Raw genomic sequence first — 25043 nt, forward strand, 5'->3', positions numbered from 1 at the left:
CTTCATTTTCGTTCTTTTTTGTTATGATGGAAACACCAAGTTTTGAGAAAACAAAAGGAAAGAGCCTTCAATAAGTTGTGAATGTGAAATTTATTTTGGACATGAGAAATGCTCATTTTATATTTGTACGAAGGAGCACAAATAATTTTTTTTCGCCATTGTCATCAAATTTTAGGTTGAGATACACATTTGTTGCAAAAGTAAATAAGTGATAAACAATAATAATCATTTGTATTGAAATTAAGCAGAGTGAGTGTGGCCATTAATTAGTAGTAGCCTCCTGGACCGTGGTGATTTTGAGGTTCAGAATCAGAGACCTCAGTGTCTGGTTTATCGCACATAGGAGTGGTGTAATAAAAAGGTTTGAGCATGTATTTGATCAAACTGCGATACATTGATGTAGGATTGTTGAGCTTGACACCAGACTTTCCACCGCCGAAGTCGGTGGGGATGTTGCAAACGTTATCTGGAGAAGACACCAACCTCACCGAGCATCGTTTTGTATCCAATTCCTTGCCATAGACATACTTTTTCACACTCAAGTCGTATTGACCTAACTCATCTGTGGTGTCACTTGTATAGTAAACAACCCTGCTTCTCTTGTCCATGCATGTTAGGGACACCTTAACTCCTGTCAGTGCACGCACAATTAGCAACGAGCTGCGGTAAATATGAATATGAATATGCGATGTAGGAAAATATTAGAATGATATTGTTACAATACCTTTCATAGGTTTGTCACCATCAACCCATTCGTTCCATCCCTGGCTGCAGTCCTGGCATATCACTTTTCCACCCACGTAAATCACTCCTGATTCATTCAAAGCTGAGGAGCAACCCACCATTAGTGAGGTAATAATGATCATCAAAGCTCTTGGAAATCCCATCTCTCTCTCTCTCTCTCTCTCTCTCTCTCTCTCTCTCTCTCTTGATTCACAGGGTTATATGGCTGAAAGAAGTAAATATATATATATATAACAAGCCATGTGGTTGAATTGTTGGCAAAAGTGGAAGGGCACTACTACACTATCCGCTTAGGACGTGCACCCCACTACCCTACTGCAACATTAATTTGTCATATGAACTGATTATCATATTGATCAAGGCTAAACATTTTCCTTTTTTCTATTTATTTATAGAAATGGAGTAAAATTGACGAGTCTAATTAGGATTATAGTTTGAAAAAATTAAAGCAATTGCTTTGCTTTATGTTTTAAAATTCAGAAAATGAAGATGAAACTTATGGATGCTCTTCTGTAGAGACGAACTTAATACCTTGGGGGAAACGGATTGACAGTTTGGTAGAGACAATAAGAAAGAATAATTTAGGGACTGAGATTGTTACAGCACTTAGACGATGATTTAAGACAAGTGATGAATGAGTTGATACTTCATCCATTGATATAAGAATCAAGTACAAAGAAAACTCATTCTCTTTCATAGATGCTCTGACTTCATTTTAATAATATCCCAAGTTCTTTTACAATAAGATAATATGACTATTTATAGGAGAAATGTTATTTGTTTCTTGTCTTCCATTATTCATGCTCCTATTTTTTATTAGACTTAATAAACCTAAATAAAATATTAGTATTTTTACAAATGAAAAAAATACAATAAAAATAAATTTTTAATTTCTGAAAATTACACTTAACCTTTAATCTATAAGCAAAAAAATTATTTATTTAAGCTTTAAAACTAATTAAGATATTTTCCGTGTATTCCAAGTAAGGCCGCCGTGATAATATTATAGTAAAATTAAAAAAAAAAACACTCTAAACTACTTTTAATCACGGATTAGAAAACCAAAACTATTTATAACTATAATAAAGAGATTGCATATTTTTGTGTTTCCACCTTCGTTATACTGTTTTATCCTTTAATTATTCTCTAAATTACCAAAATTTTATTTTTTATTAAGTCTATAAATCGCTTAATTTTGTTTTCCATACCATCATATCAAATTAGTTGTATTAAACTTTTGAAAGATAATAATCATAATCACTTTTCACCATCAACTACGCCACTATGTTAGGAGCAACCTCATATTATCTTTTTCTATGTCTGCTTTCGTCTTCATACATTTGACGGCACCCCTTCCTCTTCATACTATTAATTATGCCTTCGGCAATTTCTTATATAACAATTACTTTGTTGATCATGTTAAAAATATTTTTTTATGGTTTGCGAATACAAAAAGTTATTTATCAACATTTATCAAATATCAATTAAACTATAAAACACGAATTTAATTTAAACAAATTGGTGTTTAGGACAAAATTATGATTATGGATACATTACACGACCAATTACACTGATCCAACACAAAAACACATTACGTGATAAATAAAAATACGTGGAGCAGGTTGCATGGAAGGAATGCATGCACGATGTAGCTTACAACCAAAATAAGGAATGGATTGTTTGCATGGTGAAAGACACAAGTTGATGCCAATATCTCTATTAATTCCATTCCATGCATCGTAAAACAAAACCAAATAGATACAACAACATCAAAGAACATTTTACCTGTCCAATTCCAGCCACAACAACCTGCGTGTTCCTCCACCGGAAGAAGAGAGGAGAACGAGGAAAACCCCACCACCAGGTTTCCTCCTCTCTCTTCCAATATCATACATACCTATTCTTACGTAAATTTACCCTAAGCTAAAACCTTCAACAATGAAGATCCTCCAGAAAGATTTCGCCCTCAACCAAACCGGAACTGCGAAGCTCATGGCTGAAGAACCCGACGACGTGTGGGTCCTCTACAACCTCATCCTCCCCGGCGACGTCGTTTCAGCCGACACCACGCGCAAGGTTCACCACGATTCCTCCACCAAGAAAAACACAGCATCACGTGTCAAACTCACCCTCCACCTCAAAGTCACGTGCCGAGACTTCCACAAAGACTCCTCCACCCTCCGCCTCCAAGGCCGCAACCTCCAGCACAACCAACACGTCGCCGCAGGCTCCTTCCACACGCTCTCTCTCGAACCCAACAAACCCTTCCTCCTCCGAAAAAATCTCTGGCAAAACGACGCCGTCCAAACCCTCAACGACACCACCCGAAAAGAATGTTCCAAATCAAATTCCACTTCCATTCCCGACCTTGCCGTCGTTCTTTTCCACCCGCACCGCGCTGAGATCCACCTCGTCGCAGAAGGAGACAACACGCACTGCACCAAGGTCGAAGCCTGTCCCAACTCCAGGAAAAACGGAAAAGTTTCTTCGGCCGTGTTTTTCCGCCGAGTGTTGGCGGCTTTGGTGAAGCGCGTGGATTTCAAGGTTTTGAGGGGCGTGGTGGTGACGAGCGAGGAGTTTCGTGCGTTTGCGGTGTCGGAAGCGAGGAAGATGGGGATACGGTGGATCGAGGATAACAAGACGAGCGTGGCGGTCGTGGAGGATGGTGATAGTTTGGAGAAAGTTTTGAGTGACCCGGCGGTGACGGCGTTGGTGAAGGACAGCAGGGTTAGGGCGTTTAGGGAGTTGTGGGAGATGGTGTGCAACGATTCGGGCCGCGCGTGTTATGGAGCCGAGGAGGTGGAGCGTGCGAAAGAAATGAAAGCGATTGAGACACTTTTGATTACGGATGATCTTTACAGGAACGAGGAAGTTGGTACGAGGCAGAAATACGATGGTCTGGTGAAATCGGTAAAAGACGGTGGAGGAAAGGCTTTGGTGTATTCGCCGATGCATGTTTCGGCGTCGCAACTGTCGCAGCTCACCGGCGTTGCCGCCATTCTCCGGTTTCCCTTGCCTGATCTCGAAGTCCAAGATTGAAATGGTGTTAAATAATTTACTGTTTTAAGAAACAGGGTTGTGTTGTACAGATTAACTAGTTCTAGTTAATTTGTTCGTTTAATTTCGTTAGTTGTTAATTAACTAGTTAATTAATCTCCTGCTGAAGTCAGGGGAAAGCGGATTGTCGAAGTTACGTGTAATGATTTGGGTTTGTGTGGTGTGTATGTAATCACGTGTTCTATTTGTTGTTTACTCTGTGATCAGAAACTTAGTAATGCATGTCAGTTCTAAAATAATTTTATTTTGAAAAATATTTTCTTAATGATTTTTTTTTACAACATTGATTTCAAATATACCAATCAATAAATACAGTCAATAAACACATAGTCTATTCTCAAAAAAGTTATTAATATATATATATATAATCTTTTTATTTTAGTAACCAAGTCTTCTCATCGGCACTGTACCATTTAAATTAAAAAAAGCAATCAAATATCACCACATTCTTGGTTGGATTAGATCCGACCAACATGCAAACAGATGCCAAATTTAAACCTAATCGAAGCACGCAAGCTGCTCCTGAAACAAAGAATAATTTGTGAGGTTATATATATATATATATATATATATATATATATATATATATATATATATATATATATATATATATATATATATATATATATATATATATATATATATATATATATATATATATATATATATATATATATATATATGCTATTATCCTATTCCTTCTAACTAATAATATATTGCGTGAAATATGATTTCAATGTGACATTTTAATTTATTTATATTTAAAATTTCGATATATTTTATTTTTCAAATTTTAAAAATAATAAATGTAGTTTTTTAAAATTAATAATGTCGTAGACTGACATGTAATAAACTAAAGTTTGTTAAATATATTAACAATTTAAAAGCTATTTTGAAAGGTATTTGTATTTAATGTAATTGAATTAGAAATATTATATTTTTTATTTTTAAAGTTTAGAACCAAATTATCTTAAACTAAAAATATATTTAATCTAATATATTTTGGGATTCTTGCTAGGATAAACCAAAAACTATTACAGAATAAATAGAGGGATCTAGACATTGTTAATATTACTCTCAGCCATGCATAATATTTTGTGAAGAAATAATCTTTTGAATTCTTTATAAAAAATCTTAAGAATCGCATATTCAAATTATGAAGAAAAATTAGCCAAAAGAAAACGCTTCATTTACCTTTTAATTTATGTTATAATTTGATATCTTGAATGATGTGGAAATGTAAGCCTATGTTCGCTTGAGATTAATTTACTGTGCACGATAAAATGTGAAGACGGATTTCAAATTATTGTTATGTTCGTTTTTAAAGATTTGTGCGCATTTAAAAGCGCGGATTTGCATGATAAAAGAAATTTTCAATCTCTCATGTATACGGAGATTTGCAAAGATTTCTCAGCATTTACAATTTCATCCCTTAAATACAGTGTGTTTGACTAAAATGATTTACACGCTGAAATAATAATAATAATAATAATAATAATAGTAATAATAATAATAATAATAATAATAATAATAAAATAATAATAGTAATAAAATAATAATAATAATTAATATTAATTTTTTACTCTTTATAAATATTTTTACAATTAAATATAACATTAACTATAATAATAATAATAATAGTAATAATAATAATAAAATAATAATAATAGTAATAATAATAATAAAATAATAATAATAGTAATAAAATAATAATAATAATTAATATTAATTTTTTGCTCTTTATAAACATTTTAACAATTAAATATAACATTAACTATTATCATTTTATTTTACTTTAATAATTAGGGATATTTTAGTAATTTTTAATTTTTACCAATTAAACAATTTTTTTTATCTTTCACATCAATCAAATTCTACACTAATTTTCATAAACTTTACCCACAAATCCACTCAAAAAAACAACAAAAATAATTACCCTCAAATCCATTCAAATCATCTTCCACAAATCATCTCCTCCAAATCATCTTCCCCAAATCATCTCCTCCAAATCCCTACAAAAACAAAGCCCAAATGATGAGAAAGTTATATAGAAACGAAAAAATTGAATAGACCCGTAAACTTTTTATCTTAATGTTTTGAGTTTTTTTATAAGTCTTACTATATTTACTTGAATTGAATGTTAAGGTAAGTTAGTCTGATATTAAAATAATAATAATAATAAAATGATTAATATATAAATATAAAATAACTCATAAATTGATTGTTTTAAGGTCTTGAGTTAAAAATTCTTTTTTATCTCTTATATGGGTTAATTTACAACTTATTAGTATTAAATCTCTCAGTAACTTTAAAAAAAGTCTAGTGATATTATAAAGTTAATAGTTAGTCTTAGTATAGTTGCAATTTGACACTAGACTCGGATCATCCTCTTTGATTTAGAATCCTTGACTTCTAACTCGAAAGCTTTACGTCATTCTTCTCCTTAAACAGATTCCATCTTGATTTCGCAAACTGTCAAACCACTATGCACCTTGATGACAGGCATTTGGCCGTTGAACATAATGATGGCGCTCATTGAAGGAGGATGCAGAATGTGTCATAAACATTGCTGGCATTGAATTCCTTGAAGCTTTCGATGATTGAATATATATTTTTATCATGAATACGTAGAGTTTCTATGCTTCAATATGTATTAATGAAGTGTGAGGACCAGTATTCGTTATATGAAAGCAAAAGGTGTTTGATAGGTCACAAGCAACATAACATTGTAGTCAGTATCCTTAACACGGACAAAAATATATCAGCAAAGAAATAATGCTTTTGAAACCAACTAGCAGTGAAAATATGCATTCAGTCACAGGATTCCAAGAAGAAAAATTTAGTTTCGAAACATACTACCAGTAAAACACCAAGGATTTTAAAGTTGAGAGATTAACATGGTCACATGAGTCTGCATAATTATTTCTTGGATTTTGACATGTTAATTACATTTTTCTAACAATTTTTTAACAATGAATCACGCATTACTGTTCTATTAGTCTATTTAAATTTATTTTTAAAAAAATATTTAAAAGAGACCAATCATAAACCACCACGTTAACATTGTAAAAATATGGTTAAAAAAACATTTTTTTTATTTCTTATACTTCAACCGCTGTAGTGGCATTCAAATATGAATATTTTCAAAATTTTGGGCGTGGAAAAATGAAACAAATACCATTATTTTATTTTTGTCTCTTAAAATTTTAAATAAATGATATTAATTCATATTCTTAAAGTCTTAAACTAAAAATATTCAGTGAAAATATGAATTTCAAATATTATTATAATATTTATATAAAAATCAAAATTTAATTGCAATTTAAAAAATATAAAATTATTCTATACTAAAAAATATTGAAAATAACGAATAACGAATATAGGAATTGAATATAAAAATATTGATCCATATTACTAATCATAATACATGATACTTGTGTGAATTTTTCTTTTTAAATTAAAAAAATTAAAAAAACTAAAAACTTACTTATTGTTTGTTAATTATTTAAATAATATTTAAAAAATAAATTGAATAAAATTAAAATAAAATTAAAAAATATTAATAAAATAAAATAAATTCAACAGTAAAATAAAAATTAAATTATGAATAACCAGAAAAGTAATAAAAGAAAGGAAAATAAAGAAGAAAAGAAAAACAGAAGATAGTCCAAGAGTTCAGCGCTGCACGCAGCAGGAGGCAGTGCCAGTGCGACAGTTTTGCCGTGACAGTGCGTTACAACGGATATCCTTTATTGGGTTCTGTTCCCTTCAAATTTCACCACATACAATATCTATAACTAAACAAACATGCTTTTTTACAAAAATGTCACATGACCAACTTCGGTAATACAATAACAAGTTACTGATTCTGTAACGAGGCTAATCAATATTCGACTATACTATTATTTGATAAATTTTAGAGATAAAATGTTTCTAGAATAAAGAATGAATATTAATAAAATATAATGTCAAATGATAATAAAAAAATCGTGACGTTAAAATATTTAATATGTACCTTTAACGTCACTTTGCATCTTTTTCCAATCTTGGTAATTGCTATGCTCTTTCAGACAAATTTTCAAATTCAATCAGACTTTGCCCAAGGCATCCATGATCAACCAACTTTGCTAAAACAAATTATGAACACAGACACAGTGACACTGTGCTGTGATCATTCATCATCGATCACATTAAGATTGGTAAATGTGGTGTGAAACAATGATGTGGTGAAAGATGAAATTGTGGTGCCTCAACGATGAACCAAAAAGAGCATTAGCAGGGTTAAACGGTCTCTTTCATGATGAACTTGGAGATCCCAATATGTCCCACTCAAGAAGAAAAGCTATTCAAGCATAACAAAAAATCTCATCCAAATTACTCTGCAATTGCTCACAAACAATTTTTAAGCCATTCGAGTATTTTATTTATTATTAGCTAAATTCAAATTTTGTGATAAAATAATTATTGAAGACGCTTTATAGACTAACTCTCATAGAAATAATTAAGCCAAACTTCTAATTTGATTCTTGCAAAATATTTGGAGCGTTTTTAATTTATTTTAAAATAAATAATGTTTATTTCAAGATATAAAAAAAATAGAAATCATATGTTAACACAATATTAAATTTGTACATTTCATATGTTAACACAATAGAAATCATATGTTAAAAAAATAGGTATCATACGAACATGCTAATTAGTTTTACATCCACATATACCTTAGAAAATACAATTTAAAAAGTACACTGATAATAAATTTAATAAAAATGTTCTATTAATTTTGGTTAATTTGTACTCTTATTATGTATAATGTATAATATAATATAATATTCTAGTTAAGACTTAACAAGTGAGAGAAAAGAGACCAGGTCTTTTACTCTCTCTCTCTCTCTTTATTGTTTGTCTCTGTAGAAGACTCAATGCACCAACTGCGTCGTCGTGGTCGCGATTGAAGAGCAAGAAGAAAAAGAAGGCAGACAAAAATGCGGGCCTCCGTTTGCCTGTGGCTCGCGTTAGCCACCGTCGCGTTGTCTGCGGCGCTGGTGCACGGCGGTTTGACGGGGACTTTTCTTCCTCTGGAACGGGCCATTCCTCTGAACCAACGAGTGGAGTTAGAGTCGCTGAGAGCTCGCGACAGAGCACGCCACAGTCGAATCTTGCAAGGTGTCTTTGGTGGCGTTGTCGACTTCGCCGTCCAGGGAACCTCCGATCCTTACTTCGTTGGGTACGGGTAATTCTTTTTTTTCGCCTCCTTTCAAATTCCCCGTGTATTTTTTCTTCTTCGTAATATTCCATTTTTGTTATGCATTTTCTGTTTACCGTATTTGCAAGAAGAAGAAAGAAAGAGGAATAGCCGTAACGGATAGAGTATTTATTTGAGATCATTGTTTTATATTATGATAATGATATTAACGGCTAAGAAGTTTGAAACAGCATATGGCATGTACTTTTGAAGCTTGGGGCTAATCTTGGTTTCCTTGCTCAGGCTCTATTTCACGAAAGTGAAGTTGGGATCGCCTGCGAAAGAGTTTTACGTTCAGATTGATACTGGAAGTGACATATTGTGGCTGAATTGCATGACTTGCAGTAATTGCCCGCAATCTAGTGGGTTAGGGGTGAGAATTTATGCTTTTATCTGTTGTCATTTAATTTGACATTTTTTTTTTTTTTTGTGGATGAGAGTGTAATCATTTGACCTTTTCTTGGTGTTTTTGTATGCACACTACAGATTCAGCTTGATTTCTTTGACACGGCCGGCTCATCCACTGCTGCGTTTGTTTCCTGCGCTGATCCAATATGTTCTTATGCGGTTCGAACTGCGACAAGTGAATGCTCTTCTCAGGCTAATCATTGCAGCTACACTTTTCAGTATGGGGATGGAAGTGGGACAACTGGTTATTATGTTTCTGATACGATGTATTTTGACACAGTCGTGGGACAGGAATTGGTTTCTAACTCTTCATCTACCGTCGTTTTTGGGTGAGTCCTTATGCTTTTGAGGATAGTCATGTCATGAGTGAGTTTGGGAACGTATAAAGATCAGAGCTGGATCATAGGGGTCAGAGGAGCGTAGTTTTTGTGTGTGAAGATTATGTTCTGAGCTTAGTAGCAAACATTGTAATTAAATTATTATTACTGATAATATAATACTGTGGATCAGGGAAACACTAACTGCATAAAAATATTGCCAAAAGGTAATTTTTTTTAAAGGGAGAGAAAAGGTAACACAATATGGGCTGTTTATTTTGAGGTTGTTCACTGTTTTACGTCCTCTTTCTGCTGTGATAGTTTGCACACTTACTCCCTTGTTTATGCTAAGATGGATATTAAGTTTAAATGAACCTTTTGGGATTATTGTTTGGAAACAGGTGTAGCACCTACCAGTCTGGGGATTTGACCAAAACAGATAAAGCAGTTGATGGAATTTTTGGGTTTGGTCCTGGTGCTCTATCTGTTATATCACAATTGTCATCACAGGGTCTGACACCCAAAGCGTTCTCTCATTGCCTAAAAGGACAAGACAATGGAGGAGGTGTGTTAGTTCTCGGTGAAATTTTGGAGCCAAGTATTGTTTATAGCCCACTTGTCCCATCACAGTATGTTCTCTCTTCTGCATTCTTTTTCCAAGTTTACTTTATTCTGTTGGTGGACATGTTTTTTTTTTTTGCTTAATACGAAAGTACAAGTACTATTCATTTCCTAGAAAATTATGAAACTAGGTATTTGCATTATTGTTAAAGATTAATTAGTGTGTGTTTGGATGGTAGGTAGGAAGTTGAGTTGAGTTGAACTCAACTGGAGTTAAGAAAAAGCAACCATTGTGGGTGTGTTTGTATTTTAGTTAGAACAACTGAATCAGCTTTCAGTTTCCATTGAATACTGTTCGTGCAAGTTTGACATGTTTTTAGATCCAGTTAGAAATAAAATTCACCTCTAACTCTAGTCGACTTAAAACCTATGATGAGTTGCTTTTGTATCAACTCCAATTGAGTGCAACTCAGTAAAACTTTCTAACGAAAATCTAAACACGCACTAGCTTTTAATTCAACTGGAGTTTGAGGTGATTTTTGTTTCTATCTAGAGGTGAAAAAAAGTGCCAAACATGTTGACACAACATTCAGTGGAAGATGAAAGTTGGTTTGGGCCTCCCAACTGGTATCCAAACACACCCTTAATGGTAGACAATTATGAGCTAATTATTCTTGAATTTAGCATACCAGTTTACTAGTTACATTACAAGTTGTGTACAGCAAAACATAAAATTAGCACTGCTAGTTGACATCTTGAAAAAGTTACTAGCTAACACGAAGTTTCTGATTTTTGTTGTTGTGAGGACTGCTCATAAAATTGTCATCTTTTATCCTTGATTGTAATTTTCTGAAGGGTAATTTACTTTTTTTTCGTTGCTTTTAGCCAAATATGTTAATTTTGGCCAGTGTTCTAGTTATAAAAACATTGGGTTTGAAGTTTTTATATTTAAGTTCATGCCTTTAGCGGAGAAGGTGAAAACTTTCTTGGTTTCCCAATGTGATATTATTGTGTAGGGCTCCGCTCTCTCCTTTCCAAGACAGTTTATTTTCATGGAGCTCACAGTTATGTGCCATACCCTTGTTTAATGAGCATGACTCAACCTGGAAGTGGAAACCTGTTTTCAGCTTTTGGGGGTTTTAAACCTCACATTATGAACTGTTTATTCAGCAAAATTTGTAATAAAAACGACTATATATGATAGTACACAGCAAAATTTTTTAATTAAAGCTTTTGAATTCAACATAATACGCCATATTGCTTACTCAGTTACCAAACTAGCACCAGTTCTGTGTGGTAGTCTCAAGATCAGTTCCCGCAACGTTGAAATAATTCTTGGCCTGTGGAAGCTTTGTCCTGCGAGAGTTCTTGGTTGTTAGATTTGGGATGTCCATGGACAAAAATGAATTCTATATCTATCAGTATATTGCTGTGTTCTATGTCTTACTTTTTATTTGGCTAATTCTTTGGTGAAATTTCAGGCCTCATTACAACTTAAATCTTCAGAGCATTGCTGTTAATGGACAAATTATCCCAATTGATTCAGATGTATTTGCGACAACTAATAATCGAGGAACTATAGTTGACACTGGAACGACATTGGCATACCTTGTTCAAGAAGCATACAATCCTTTTGTCGATGCTGTGAGTTTACTTTTACTTTAAATTTGTGGCACTACAGTCTGCTGTAGACAATTTCTGTTGTTTTATTCTCCCGATATACTTCTGAGTACATAAAATCTGACATTGCCCACGACCCTAACAGGAAGTTCCTTCTGTCTAAACCAGAAGATTAGGCTGTTCGTTTGAGGTTGTCCTCCGTTTTCAGTAGGTCCCTAGTTAACTGAATGATCAATCTCCAAGGATGGTTTTAAGATGTATATGATAAGTCTATGAGAGGCTACTTACATGCCCATTAAACTGTTTAACCCATCTCTTTGGAAAAATCACATTGACCAGTTACCAATTTCATACATGAGAGATGTTTAAATATCTGCAAAACCCTGTCTTTTATGTGAAAACAGGGGAGTTGCTGGAACTTCTCCCTCAAACTTTATTATTAGAGTGAGTATGAAGATGGTAATTTCATAGGAAAGTTTTCAACTTTTGTTACTATCATATATTAGTGTAGACCCCTCGCCATAGATGAAGTTATAAAGAGGCTTATAAAGTTACGCCGTTGTGGTAAGAGAGGTTGAGTCACAAGTGTCCGTAAAGTAAACTTTGTTATGGAATTTGATTCTTAGAAATGCTTTCTAGACAAATTGTCTATGTAGATTGGATTATGTAGTTTTATTACTTTATTACCTACTAAGTCCCAAACACAATACTTTGTCTCACTATGCCCTACTAGTCAACCTTATGAACCTTATCCACACAGTTGCCTTGTATCATTAACAGTCATGTCATTTCTGACTGCCGTATACAGCTGGCAAGTCCACATTAACTGATGGCTATCAGCATCATATGTTGACTATGCTACATCAGCATACAGCCAACCCACTTATGTGATTGCCATGTCACTTGGCCACCTCACTTATTTCCGTGTCATCTGTTGACCCGTCACATTTCCATTTTTTGTAGATTATTGGCTTTGACAAAGTTGACTATAACCTTGGTCCTTCATAGCAAGAGTTGCTTGGCTTCCGATCACCTTTTGGTTTCAATTCCCTTCAAAATGCATTTTTTCAAACTTCAAAACTTGCCTGAGATTTTTATTAATTGTGGTTTTTGTGTTAGGGCTTTTGTTAACAAAATCTAGTATCCACCTAAGAAGTTCGAACGATTACACCAAATCTTGATTCCATGATACATGCGCATGTTATTAAATGAAAAGACTACTGTTACTGTAGTTGTGTTATCAGATGTAATATGATCTGTATATATAATACTCTCCTATAGGGAGATGTTTCAATATGCATTCTACGCTGAAAAATGTAAATTTCTTGTTACAATTTTTTGCCTCAAAAACGTGTTTAAGAGAGGCAAACAAATTCTTTAGCATATTTATCATGAATTTAATTTTTTTAAGAAATCGTATATCATGTGCTGATGTTGAATATCTAAACGAATGTGTAGATAACTGCTGCTGTGTCACAGTTCTACAAACCCATTATTTCAAAAGGAAACCAGTGTTATCTGGTATCAAACAGGTTACTTCAATTTAAAGTCAACTTTTTAACAAAGATCTTTCAATTCTTTCGTCGTAATATGTTTTGTCTTATTATAGTTTGAGGATCTGATTTGAATTTATGCTTATTCAGCGTAGGTGATATATTTCCTCAAGTCAGTTTAAACTTCATGGGTGGGGCATCTATGATTTTAGATTCAGAACATTACCTTATGCATTATGGTTTCCTTGTAAGTATGTCTATTTTTAGTTTGGTCACGTTATTGCCTCTTCTATCTTGCCGAAGTAGGAGTAATTCTATTGAAATGCGTGTCACTAATAACAGTCTGATGTACGCTACCTTGATTTCACAGGATGGTGCTGCAATGTGGTGCATTGGCTTCCAAAGAGGGGAGCAGGGATTCACCATTTTAGGAGGTTGGAAGCTAGAAAAGTTATCTAAACATAATCAAATCTGCATGGAGTTTGAAGAAAAACTCACTTTTCAAAATTGATTATAAAATGGGCTCTTTAGTTAGCAGCATAGAAAATCTTCATTAATAAATGTCATGTATTCGATGGTAGTAAACTCTATTACGTAGTTATATCTTTGAGAATTCGTTTTGGTAGGCTGAATATGAGATTAGAAAAACTGAAAACACATGGTAAGTTGTTTCACAAAGAACCTTAATCGGTTATTTTCAGTAAACATTCAAATGGAATTTCAAAATACGATAAAAATGGGTAGATTCTGTCTTGTCATTAAAAGTTTTATCGTACTTATTGTGTCAATTATGCATGAAATTATTTGGTCAGCAAGTGGATCAACCAAGTCTTTTGGGTTCTTTTGCAGATCTTGTCCTAAAAGATAAGATATTTGTATACGATTTAGCTAATCAACGAATTGGATGGGCCAACTATGACTGTAAGCTCGCTAAAGTAACTGAATCTTTCTGCATGTATGGTATTTTTACTTTATCATAATCTTGAGTTGGTGGTCAGGTTCCTTGGCTGTAAACGTCTCTATGGCTACGAGCAAGAGCAAAGATGCATACATCAACAATTCAGGACCCATGAGTGTGGGCTGCCCCCACATAGGCACTTTCTCCAAGTTGCTAGCATCAGGCATTGCTGCTTTCCTTGTGCACATAGTTTTCATGGAGTTCCCATTTTTGTAAAGCGCTACCACGAGTCAAAGATAAATTTTTGAAGCTTACATGGGTTGGCTGATGTTTTATTTATTGTCAGCATGCCCTTGCGTTGAAACGGGAGGTGGTTGCTGTTTTCTGCGCGGTATTTAATTTCGTTGGCATCTTTGTAAATTGGTTTACCACTGGAGTAGATGGGAATTGTACTATTTATAAACTACTCTGACTGCATAAAACAGTTTACTTGTGAGATTTTCAACAAAGGATATGGGAATATCATATTCTTGGAATTCTGTTTCTTATTGTCACCAATGGATTGATCCGTGCACCGTGCAGCTACAAGTTGTCAAACCAATGTAAAGAAAGACGAACAATATTTCTTCAAATAGGTAGTTGGTTATCTCTGTTATTATATTCCTAAACGAGTTGATTATAGATATTTCTTAATTATATCTTTGCTGTTCATTAATGCAATATATATATATATATATATATATATATATATATATATATATATATATGTATATGTATAATGCATAATTAAACTACTAAAGTGTGTAATTAAGTATGTAGAGAAAAATAGATATATAATGTGCCTATAATAATTTATTTATCGTTACTGTCAGAGAGAGATTGAGAGAAAATGACGGAAAACTAAAACTTTATACGTGTTATGTATCCTCTAAATATGTTTATTATTTGACATGCATATTAGATTGAATTAGGTTATTCTTTCGAACAACTACAAACATTCGATTTGAGTAACTTTTTCTTACATTAATGGATAATGAAAAGAGACTACAAAACGACTAAAACAGAAGGTATTTGGTACGCGTAACTGTGTAATTTAATACAGGAGAGGGAAATAAAATGAATCGTTTGGCATGAAGGTGTTTTCTGTTTTCTTTGTTGCGTTCCGTGTATATTTGAAACAATCTCCTCATTTTCCTCATTCCTCAACGCTCGTACGTCCGTCTCTTTCTCTCCCATTTTCTTTCCTTTTTCTTCTACCACGCGCCCATCGCCTCTCTTTCAACACAATTCCACCAATTTTCTTTCATATCACATTCTAACATCCCCAACTCTTTCCTCCTTAACCTAAAAATATATCATATTTCTAAACTACACACATAACTATATATCCACTATTACCATTATTAATAACCACACTTTCCTAAATGCTCGCCATTGTGTTCTTTTCTTTTTCCACTAAATGTACAATGAAACACACTGATTAAATATGTTTTGTAAAATAATATAACAGGAAAACCATAGCTATCTATTATACACACAGAATAATGGCATCAGTTAAATACAACCAGAGGTAATAATTTCAACCATATCACCCAACAGACACATTTTCTACGAACAATAAAATAGTATAGCAGTAAATAGATTTATGTATAGTTTGAATACTTTATTTAAAACAGATAATAGAGCAAACTTATCCAAAGACATTGACTATTTGTTGATGAGGCGCGAATTTCCTTAAATAATAAATATGAAAAATTGGAAAGTGAAGAGGAGTGTGAGCGACACTCGAGCAAGGCGCGTGGAGGTGGAGAGGATGGTTTATAGCACCCAACGGCCATGCATGCGGAATATTCCTACACTCACTTACTCACTCTCACACGAACAAACAAACCAACCTCTCTCTCTCTCTTCCTCTGTCCTTCGCCAATATCATCATCAAATCGTATCATACTCTTTCCCTCTCCTTTCTTCTTTCACTCACCTCACAACCAACGTTTTTTTGTTCAGTAAAACACGAGAACAATCCCCTGCGGTCGCGCCTTCTCTTCCCTTTCCTACTACTTCGCTCGGCAGATTTATCCATGGCGGTTCCTCCGTCGGTCGCTGGCTCTCCGGCGTCATTCTACGTCGGCGACTCCATTCTGACGTCTCCGACAGCCACCTCATCGACGCATTATCCGAGTTCAAGAGCCTTAACTCCGTTCGTGTCTGCAAAGACTCCTCCACCGGAAAATCCCTCTGTTATGGCTACGTCAACTTTGTTTCTCCTCAGGACGGTGTGTTTCGCCTCCATTCACTTTTTCTTCGTTTAGGTTTGACGCAAGTGTGCTCCGTTTTCTTTTCATGAAACCTTGATTTTTGTTTGTTTTTAGATTAAATAATTTCTCGTTATGATATTATATATAAACACGTTGCTTGAATGAAAGAGAGCGACGGGGGTGTGTTGATCGAGATCTTTGAGTTTGTTTATCGTGTTACTGAAATGGTGTTTGCTATAGCAATTCGTGCAATCGAGATTAAGAATCATACGTTGCTGAATGGAAAAATGATGAGAGTGATGTGGTCGCGTCGCGATCCTGATGCGAGGAAGAGCACTATTGGGAACTTGTTTATTAAGGTATCTGTTAGACAAAGCTTTCTTTTGAAAATTGAAATGGTTAAGGCATTGTTTGGTTCTTGGTTGTTTCTGAAGGGATTCTTGCTGAGAGTTTCTTGTGTGTTGGCAGAACATACCGGAATCGATAGATAATTCTGGACTGCAAGATATATTCAAGAAATATGGAAATATTTTGTCCAGCAAAGTTGTCACGTCTGACGATGGGAAGAGTAAAGGATACGGTTTTGTTCAATTTGAATCGGAGGAATCCTCTCATGTTGCTATAGAGAAGCTGAATGGCTCTACTGTTGGTGATAAACAGTTGTATGTGAAATTCTGCATTGTACCATCAATTAATGTCTGTAATTTACATTCAATTTATGTACGCATATATTTTGTTATGTTAATTATAACCTGGTTATGACGCTTGGTCAGATATGTCGGGAAGTTTGTAAAAAAAAGTGATCGCATTTTTTCTGGCGCGGATGGATATACAAACTTGTACATGAAGAATTTGGACTTGGACATTACAGAAGCAAAATTGAAGGAGAAGTTGTCCTCTTTCGGGAAAATTGTTAGCTTGGCTATTGCAAAGGACCACAATGGGATGCCCAAGGGTTTTGGCTTTGTGAACTATGATAACCCAGATGATGCTAAAAAGGCAATGGAAGGAATGAATGGATCACAATTAGGTAGTTCATGCACTCTTTTAGGCTTTCTGCAGGGTAATGTTGAAATTTCTTGATGTATAAGTGGTTTTGATTTTTCATAAACAGGTTCTAAGATTCTGTACGTAGCCAGAGCGCAAAAGAAAGCTGAGCGCGAGCAGATCTTGCAGCACCAATTTGAGGAGAAACGGAAGGAACAAATATTGAAATACAAGGTGATTTTCTATGCCATTCTCACATATTTAACTTGTCACTTATGTTTTAGTTGTCTTAGAGTGTCAACATTTAACTCCAGGGGTCGAACGTTTATGTGAAAAACATTCATGACAATGTAAGTGACGAAGAACTGAGGGATCTTTTCAGTGCATGTGGCACTATAACTTCCTCAAAAGTTATGCAAGATGACAAAGGCATATGTAAAGGGTTTGGCTTTGTCAACTTCTCCACTCCAGAGGAGGCTACTAAAGCCGTGAACACTTTTCATGGTAAGCAAGTTAAGTCGATTATGAGATTGGGTCTGCTCCAGTGTTTAGATAAATATTCTAGCCCGTCTTATGGAATAAGAATGCTAGTGCTTGCTTATATTTATTGGAGTTAGTTTAAAATATACAGTGATCTTAACCTACAAAAATTTAAGGGATGAGAATACCCCATTACTTGTGCATTTTGTTATACAAGCTCGTTTTATAGAAGCCCATTTCTTATACAACCAATCCTTCTTGTTAACACAAAGGATATCCATTAATCTGAAAATATATTTTTTCATCAATCGCTAATTGTATATTGGTTTGGAACAGAAGTTCTGAAACATAAGTTTGCATTTCTCCCTTTTTACACGTAATTTTGGTGAAAACTCTATCTAAATGCATTTCATATGTATGATTTCCTTTCTTTGAAAAAAAAATTCAATTACTATTTAAATCAATTTATTGTTGTTATATTTTTGTGATTTTTTTATTTCTTAGAAAAAAATTATTATTTGAACTGGTATGTAACTGTTATTTTATTTTTTATTTTCATTTACCTGTACGAAATTTTTCGTAGTTTAAATTTATTTTATTTTATTCGTTTAGAAAATATTCAATTGTTGTTTGAACTATTATATAATTATTATATTTTTTCTTTTTATTTTTCTATAAATATTAATTTTTTGTTTAACGATTCTGATTGTTTTTCTATATAAGGTTGATACAAAAATCTGTCACATCTGTAGTGGGTTGAGAACTATTGAAGAAATGTTTGAAGAAAAAGAGGAGGATGAACTATATAAGATGATATCATATTAAAATAAAAAGATGAATGAAATGAGGTTGATCTCGAAAATGATTAATGAACATATAACACTAAAATGTAAATTTAAAAGTTGAAAATAGTAATTACATTTTATCATCTGGTTTTCATGAGTTCAATACTTCATTTTTGCGTAGAATATTTTTAATACTTTTCCCCATGTCTCTTAGTGTTCATGTATATTTACTATTTATAATATACTGTTCTAATAAATGTAAAAGGATTTACTATTCCAATCGAGATTCCACACCCAAGACTATTTGTCTGCAATGCCTTAATTATGTTTAAGTTGATCTTATGTGACACAGGATTCATGTTTCATGGTAAACCACTGTATGTTGCCCTTGCTCAGAGGAAAGAGGATAGGAAAGCACAATTGCAGCTTCAATACACACAGCAAATAGCAGGACTAGCTGGACCTTCGACTACTATTATCCCTGGTGGATACACTGCTTATTATTATGCAGCTACAGGTGCTATTTCACATGTGCCTCCTCGAGCTGGACTGATGTATCATCCTCTCTTGCATTGAGGCCTGGATGGGGAGCTAATGCCTTTGCACCCCCTGCTATATCATTTCAACAGTCATCTGTTCCCGCAGTGAGTAAAAACTTTGTTTTGGAACCCAAGAAATGCTTGTATTTATTCAATTCTTCATGATTTTTTATAATGGATCATGATCTTTTAGCATGAAGGAACTAAATTGCCACATGTGTTTTACTTGGAAAACTAGTCTTGTCCAGTGAAAGCTGCAATGAGTCGAATATATATGTCTTTCTTTCACAGGTTTCTAACAATAATAGGCAGCATAGGCAAAACAGGGGAAGGTTGAATGGGCATTCAGCATCACAGGGAAATACTCAGTCTGGTACTTATTTGCAACAAGGCCAGCAGACTTCTCAGTCAATGATCTCTTCAAGAGACTCAAGTACTCAGCAGGTTTGCCCTTTCTTTTTGTTTTTTTTTTTGAGCTCCCTTTTCTGTTTACTTTGCTGTAATAAATGTCATTTCAGGGAACATACTCAAAACAAATACAGTGGTGCTAGTCCCACTTGTTTTTAGAAACTGAACTTGAAACCAGGACTAGTAAAACAATTGTTGTCTGTTTAGTTTTCAATATAGAACAATTGAAAATAGTTGGATTTTATTTCAATACAAGCCAATCCCTTTCATGTGTTGAAAGTTCTTATTTCTGAAGTTTCTATCTTTTGAAGAGAACTGGACACCTTAAGTATATGCCCAATGGACGCCAGCGTGAAATGGAAAAAGGATCTGGTTCCTCATCCGCTACTTCAAATTCCGGTAGGGGATCCCAGGGGCCAGAAATGCTGCATAGCTTTCTTGCTGGGGCTGCTCCCGAGCAGCAGAAGGAGATACTCGGAGAGCATCTTTACATGCTTGTTCAGAAACTAAAGGCATAACAATCTTCTATTCTGTTTTGCTTTTTGTTGTTGAATGTTAAGTTTTTAAATTCTTACAGTGTGTTTACTGTGATATCTTTGAGCAGCCTAGCCTAGCAGCAAAAGTAACAGGTATGCTTTTGGAGATGGACAATGGAGAATTGTTGGTTCTCCTGGAATCGCCGGAGGCTCTTTCCGTGAAGGTGGAAGAAGTTGTGCAAGTGCTTAAGAACACTAAGATCAAAGTTTCTGGCCAGGACGTACTTCGTTCAAATTACCTTTCAGCTGAAGTTGCAGTAAACTAAACACTTTAACCTGATATTTTAGTTTTAGCATAAATCAGGAAGGGCCTCCAAAGAACTCAGAAATTTGAGACATGAATTTTGACATCAATGATTACCTTAGTGTTTCTTCTACAGTATATTTCCTAACGAAAACAACTTTACGTCTTCTGCTGGCCTTTAGGTTTGACAAAATTTGGTAGTGACGATAAGAATCATGGATAAGTTTGTTTTTGGTTTTTGATTGCATGGATTAACTTCGATGAATCTTAGTTTTTTCGTTTCCTTTTCATATGCTATGCAGAATATATTCTACACATATAACCAATTTTTCAATCAACTGTGATACGCTAAACCATCAATTTACCTTTGTAGTTTGGATTTATCCTTCAGATATTGGAATCCTATTGGAACCCTGCACTCTACCACCTACCTCAAGTTGTATTGGGCTTTCGACATTTCTTTTTTGGGCTTTCGACATTTCTTTTGTGGATCTCTTTTGTAACAAGAGTGTTCCTCCCTCCACCACCAGCGTATACCACCACCTCATACCTATTTTGTCTTTGTTATAAAATCGATGTCATCGTTTATATATTTTATATTTTAGTTTATTATTTTTATTTAAAAAAGAAAAAAAATCTTCAACGGTAACACATCCGTTTAATAAATTTTTTAAAAATATTTTAATTATTATTTAAATAATAATACACAAACTAAATTAATAATTATTATTTTATTAAATAAAATAAAATTAATTTATAAATAATTAAGTAATAATTTTAAAAAAATTAAATAATATTTATATATTAATTTAAAATACAATAAATTAAAAATCTAAAAACTAAAAAAAAAAATCTCAACGGATGTGACACATTCGTTGAAGAATGTTTTCTTCAATGGATGTCGACATCCATTAAAGAAAAAAGGTGGAGGTGTAGGATATTTTAAAATATAAAGGATAATTTTGGAATTTAAGAAAAATGTGGGGTGGTGTAGGGAGTAACCCTCTTGTAATAATTAGATATAGACTATGATCAACTCAATTCCTCAAGTTAGAATAGGTACATCTAAACCCTATCCATGACCATACCACCCGATCCATGCCCTAACCTTGAACCTAATTCATACCCATAAACCCTACCATTAAAACCCTAAACCTCCTAATCCCAAACTTAAGTCTAACTCTAACCTCAAATCCTATTGCTTAAACTTAAACCATAAACATTAACCCTGACATAAACTTAAATCCTATTTACTAAACAAGGCAAAATTTCAAAATTAAGGTAGTTTGAGCCTTAATTTACAAGAAAATAAAAATAAAAATGATAGTTTGATTTTATTTTTATAGATTTAGATAAATAGTCATGAACCTAAAACATAACCATAAATCTAGTGCTCTTAAAACAGGTCATTTGGCATAACCCGACCTAGCTCACCATGGGTTAGTCACTTAGTGAGCCAATCAAACCCAACTCATTTATTAGTGAACTGAAAAGATTTGAACTCGATCCGACCCACCACGGGTTGGTTCACTAACTCACTTAATTACAAGTTTTTTTCTAAATCTAGAAAAATTACAATTCTTTTGTAATTCAAATTTAAATAATTTTACTCTAAAATGATGTTAAACTCAAAAGACAATTTTAAAAAAAATTAACATACAACTCAAATGTAATCCAAAAGCAAACCCAAAAAATGAATAAATAAGTTTATATATAATAATGATAATTTTTGTGACACATATCCATTTATAATATTAGAGCCTTGAATGGAAAAATTTATAATATTTTGCAAACATTTTTTTCTTTATTCTCATTTACAATACAATAAATAAAGTTAACTAATAATATTAAAATACAAAATAATAAATAATTAAATTAAATTAGGTGAACCCAATTCAGCTTACCACGGGTTCAACCCAGGTGACCTGAGTTCTAAGTGAGCTGGGTTGAAAATTGACCCGCATAAAAAAATTTCATTTTTTTCAAATCCAACTCAGTCTGAACCTGTGGTGAGCCGAGTTGATCCAAAAGTTCTAACTCATTTTGACATTACTACATAAATCATAACTCATACCATAACTCTAATCTCAACTCTAGCCATCAATAATAAATCATGAATCTTTAACCCAAACAATAAATCCTAATACTAATTGCTAACATAAACTCTAATATTAACCCTAACACTAACCATACCTTAATTCTAACTTTAAATCATAAACTATACCCTATGTCTACACATTCCCCTAACCATAATCATAAACAATAATCCTAACCCTAAACACCACCATAACCCTGTACTCACTCATTTTTTTTTCTAAGAAAATAATTTTTGGTGGTCTTATTTTAGTATTTCTTTTTTAAATGAAGTGATAAAAATAAGGCTACTAGTAAGAAAAAGAATAATTATTAAAAAATTATTTAAAATTTAACTTCGTATATTTATTTTTTTTTATTTAGGTCTATAAAATTGAAGTTATTTTAAAACAATACATTTTTTTATTATTTATATTTTGTTATAACTCATTCTAATTTACATGCATTAACATTTTAGAAAGTACCTTGATTTGAATTATACTTTAAAAATGATATTTTGTTTGATTTTATATTCTAAAGATTTCGTTTTAAGCAATTTTATTTAAACCTAAGTCTAATCCTAAACATAACTTTATTCATGACCCTAAACATACACTTTAACCTTAACTCTGAGCGTGAAACTCTGACAGTAACATTAGTTCTAAATCTAACCTTAACATTAATCCTATACCTTAACTAATAAATCTTAAATCCTAACTCTGAAACATTAAATACTAAATCTTAGACCCTAATCATAAACCATAAACTCTAAACATAACTATAAACCCAACCCATAAGCCATAAACCCACAATCCTAACTAACCCTAACTTAACTCTAACACATACCCCTAACCCTAACCCAAACATAAACACAAACACTACATCCCAACACTAAAATCTATATCCTAGCCCCTAACTCTAATCCTTAACCCTTAAATCTTAAATCATAAGACATTAACCCTAATCCTTAAACCATAACATGCTCTCACATGTATCTCTTAATGCCTATCCTAAACCTTTAAAAACCCAAATCTCAAACCTCAAACCTCAAACCGTAACTCTAATCCTAACTTAAAAACCCTAACAATATTAAATCATAAACCATAAACCCTAACTTATCCTAAGTCATAACCCTAAACCTTAAATCATAAATCTTAAACCCTAAAACCTTAAATAGTAACCCTTATACCATAAGCCTTAACCAATAAATCGTAACCCTTAAACCTACTAGTATCCCTTAAACATAAGCCCCAAACTCCAGGCCCTAAAATCCCAAACCCCAACCAACAATCTCTATACCCTAATCCCTAAATCCAAAACCATAAAACCATAACATCTTAAATAAGTTTCACTGTCTTTAATTTTGAAAAACTCCTTTCGAACATAAACCTTAATCCAAACCCCAAACCTTAAACCCGACATATCCCTTAATCCCCTATCCCCTAATCCTTAAACCTATAAACCATGATCAACTCAATTCCTCAAGTTTGTATAAGGACAACTAAACCCTACCCCCTAACCATACCACCCCACCCAAATCCTAATTGTAACCATAATCCCTAAAGCTTAACACTAAAAACCCTAAATACTAAATCCTAACCATAACCCTAACACTAACCCCTAAGCATAACCCTAACCTAAACCCTACCCATAAACCCTAACCTAACACTAACCCTAATCCTAATATTTACATCCTAACCTTAACTCATAACCCCAAACCTTAATTGTAAATCGTACTCTTAACCCTAATCATAACTTAACATTAACCTTAACATTAACCATATTCATAATCATACTCGTAACTCAAAACACGAAATGATAAATCTTAAACTGTAATTGTAACCATAATCATAATCTTAATTTAAATTGTTGTCTTTCTACTAAGGGTATAATATTTTTTTAGTAAGTGCAATTGTTTGACCTTAGTACAACAAGATCCTATCTACATGGATTTAGTGATCTATTCAAGTTTGTAACGTAAAGAGTTTCAACCTAAGAATATAATGGATACAATTTGATATTTAAACTAATTTTCTTATATTAGTTGTGAGTGATGGTATGTTCGTAATTTAAGAATAATAAATCATGTATCAACTTAGTTGTGAGAAATTTATATAAATTTTGATGTTTTGATAAAAATATTAATTTAGTATTCACAACTATACCTTAAAGTCTGAGAAAGTATTATTACGTTTGAGATTAAATTTTCATGATCATAAGAATTTAAATAAACTTGTTTCTTAAATATGTATGATTATGAAAACTATATATCTATATTTGAACTATAATATAATTAACTATACTTTGTTTTATATTATTCAAAGAGTGATCCATAAAGTAATATCTTGATTGAGTATGCAATTTTGATAACTGTAAGGTGACAAAAGATACTA

The 25043-nt window shown here is 33.1% G+C and overlaps 3 protein-coding genes and 1 pseudogene across 5 annotated transcripts; 3 read left to right on the forward strand and 1 right to left on the reverse strand.

Moving 5' to 3' along the window:
- Window positions 1-108: 108 nt before the first annotated feature.
- Window positions 109-1498, reverse strand: LOC108322430 (pistil-specific extensin-like protein). The gene is made up of 2 exons (XM_017554506.2): window positions 725-1498; window positions 109-631 (listed from the first exon to the last, which is right to left on the reverse strand). Exons 1-2 carry the CDS (start codon window positions 885-887, stop codon window positions 267-269), a joined length of 528 nt encoding a protein of 175 aa, XP_017409995.1. The 5' UTR covers window positions 888-1498; the 3' UTR covers window positions 109-266.
- A 1013-nt stretch (window positions 1499-2511) lies between these two features.
- LOC108322425 (protein PELOTA 1) lies at window positions 2512-4023 on the forward strand. Its single transcript, XM_017554500.2, has one exon. The coding sequence runs from the start codon at window positions 2683-2685 to the stop codon at window positions 3781-3783; it is 1101 nt and encodes a 366-aa protein (XP_017409989.1). The 5' UTR covers window positions 2512-2682; the 3' UTR covers window positions 3784-4023.
- A 4633-nt stretch (window positions 4024-8656) lies between these two features.
- LOC108322354 (aspartic proteinase 36) lies at window positions 8657-15036 on the forward strand. 3 transcript variants are annotated; one of them, XM_017554423.2, is made up of 10 exons: window positions 8657-9031; window positions 9287-9416; window positions 9530-9780; window positions 10170-10397; window positions 11811-11973; window positions 13408-13481; window positions 13593-13689; window positions 13813-13876; window positions 14292-14363; window positions 14441-15036. In XM_017554423.2, the coding sequence occupies exons 1-10, from the start codon at window positions 8784-8786 to the stop codon at window positions 14614-14616; spliced, it is 1503 nt and encodes a 500-aa protein (XP_017409912.1). In that variant the 5' UTR covers window positions 8657-8783; the 3' UTR covers window positions 14617-15036. The 3 variants fall into 3 exon arrangements, with proteins under 3 accessions (XP_017409912.1, XP_017409913.1, XP_017409914.1); XM_017554424.2 differs by having other exon boundaries at window positions 8657-9025; XM_017554425.2 differs by lacking the exons at window positions 13408-13481; window positions 13593-13689.
- Window positions 15037-16241: 1205 nt separating this feature from the next.
- On the forward strand, window positions 16242-20774 carry LOC108322374 (polyadenylate-binding protein 7-like; annotated as a pseudogene).
- The last annotated feature ends 4269 nt before the right edge of the window (window positions 20775-25043 follow it).

Source organism: Vigna angularis, chromosome 2 (genome assembly GCF_016808095.1).
Source record: "Vigna angularis cultivar LongXiaoDou No.4 chromosome 2, ASM1680809v1, whole genome shotgun sequence".
In the NCBI taxonomy this organism is placed as follows: domain Eukaryota; kingdom Viridiplantae; phylum Streptophyta; class Magnoliopsida; order Fabales; family Fabaceae; genus Vigna; species Vigna angularis.

What these genes read in the sequence shown, in the direction of transcription:
- LOC108322430 (XM_017554506.2), bottom strand. Translation starts at nt 887, where the DNA reads ATGGGATTTCCAAGAGCTTTGATGATCATTATTACCTCACTAATGGTG. An exon ending in TGGTGACAAACCTATGAAAG is followed by an intron (nt 632 to 724) that starts GTATTGTAACAA and finishes GTGCACTGACAG; the next exon opens with GAGTTAAGGTGTCCCTAACA.
- LOC108322425 (XM_017554500.2), top strand. Translation starts at nt 2,683, where the DNA reads ATGAAGATCCTCCAGAAAGATTTCGCCCTCAACCAAACCGGAACTGCG.
- LOC108322354 (XM_017554423.2), top strand. Translation starts at nt 8,784, where the DNA reads ATGCGGGCCTCCGTTTGCCTGTGGCTCGCGTTAGCCACCGTCGCGTTG. An exon ending in CCTTACTTCGTTGGGTACGG is followed by an intron (nt 9,032 to 9,286) that starts GTAATTCTTTTT and finishes TTCCTTGCTCAG; the next exon opens with GCTCTATTTCACGAAAGTGA. An exon ending in ACAATCCTTTTGTCGATGCT is followed by an intron (nt 11,974 to 13,407) that starts GTGAGTTTACTT and finishes ACGAATGTGTAG; the next exon opens with ATAACTGCTGCTGTGTCACA.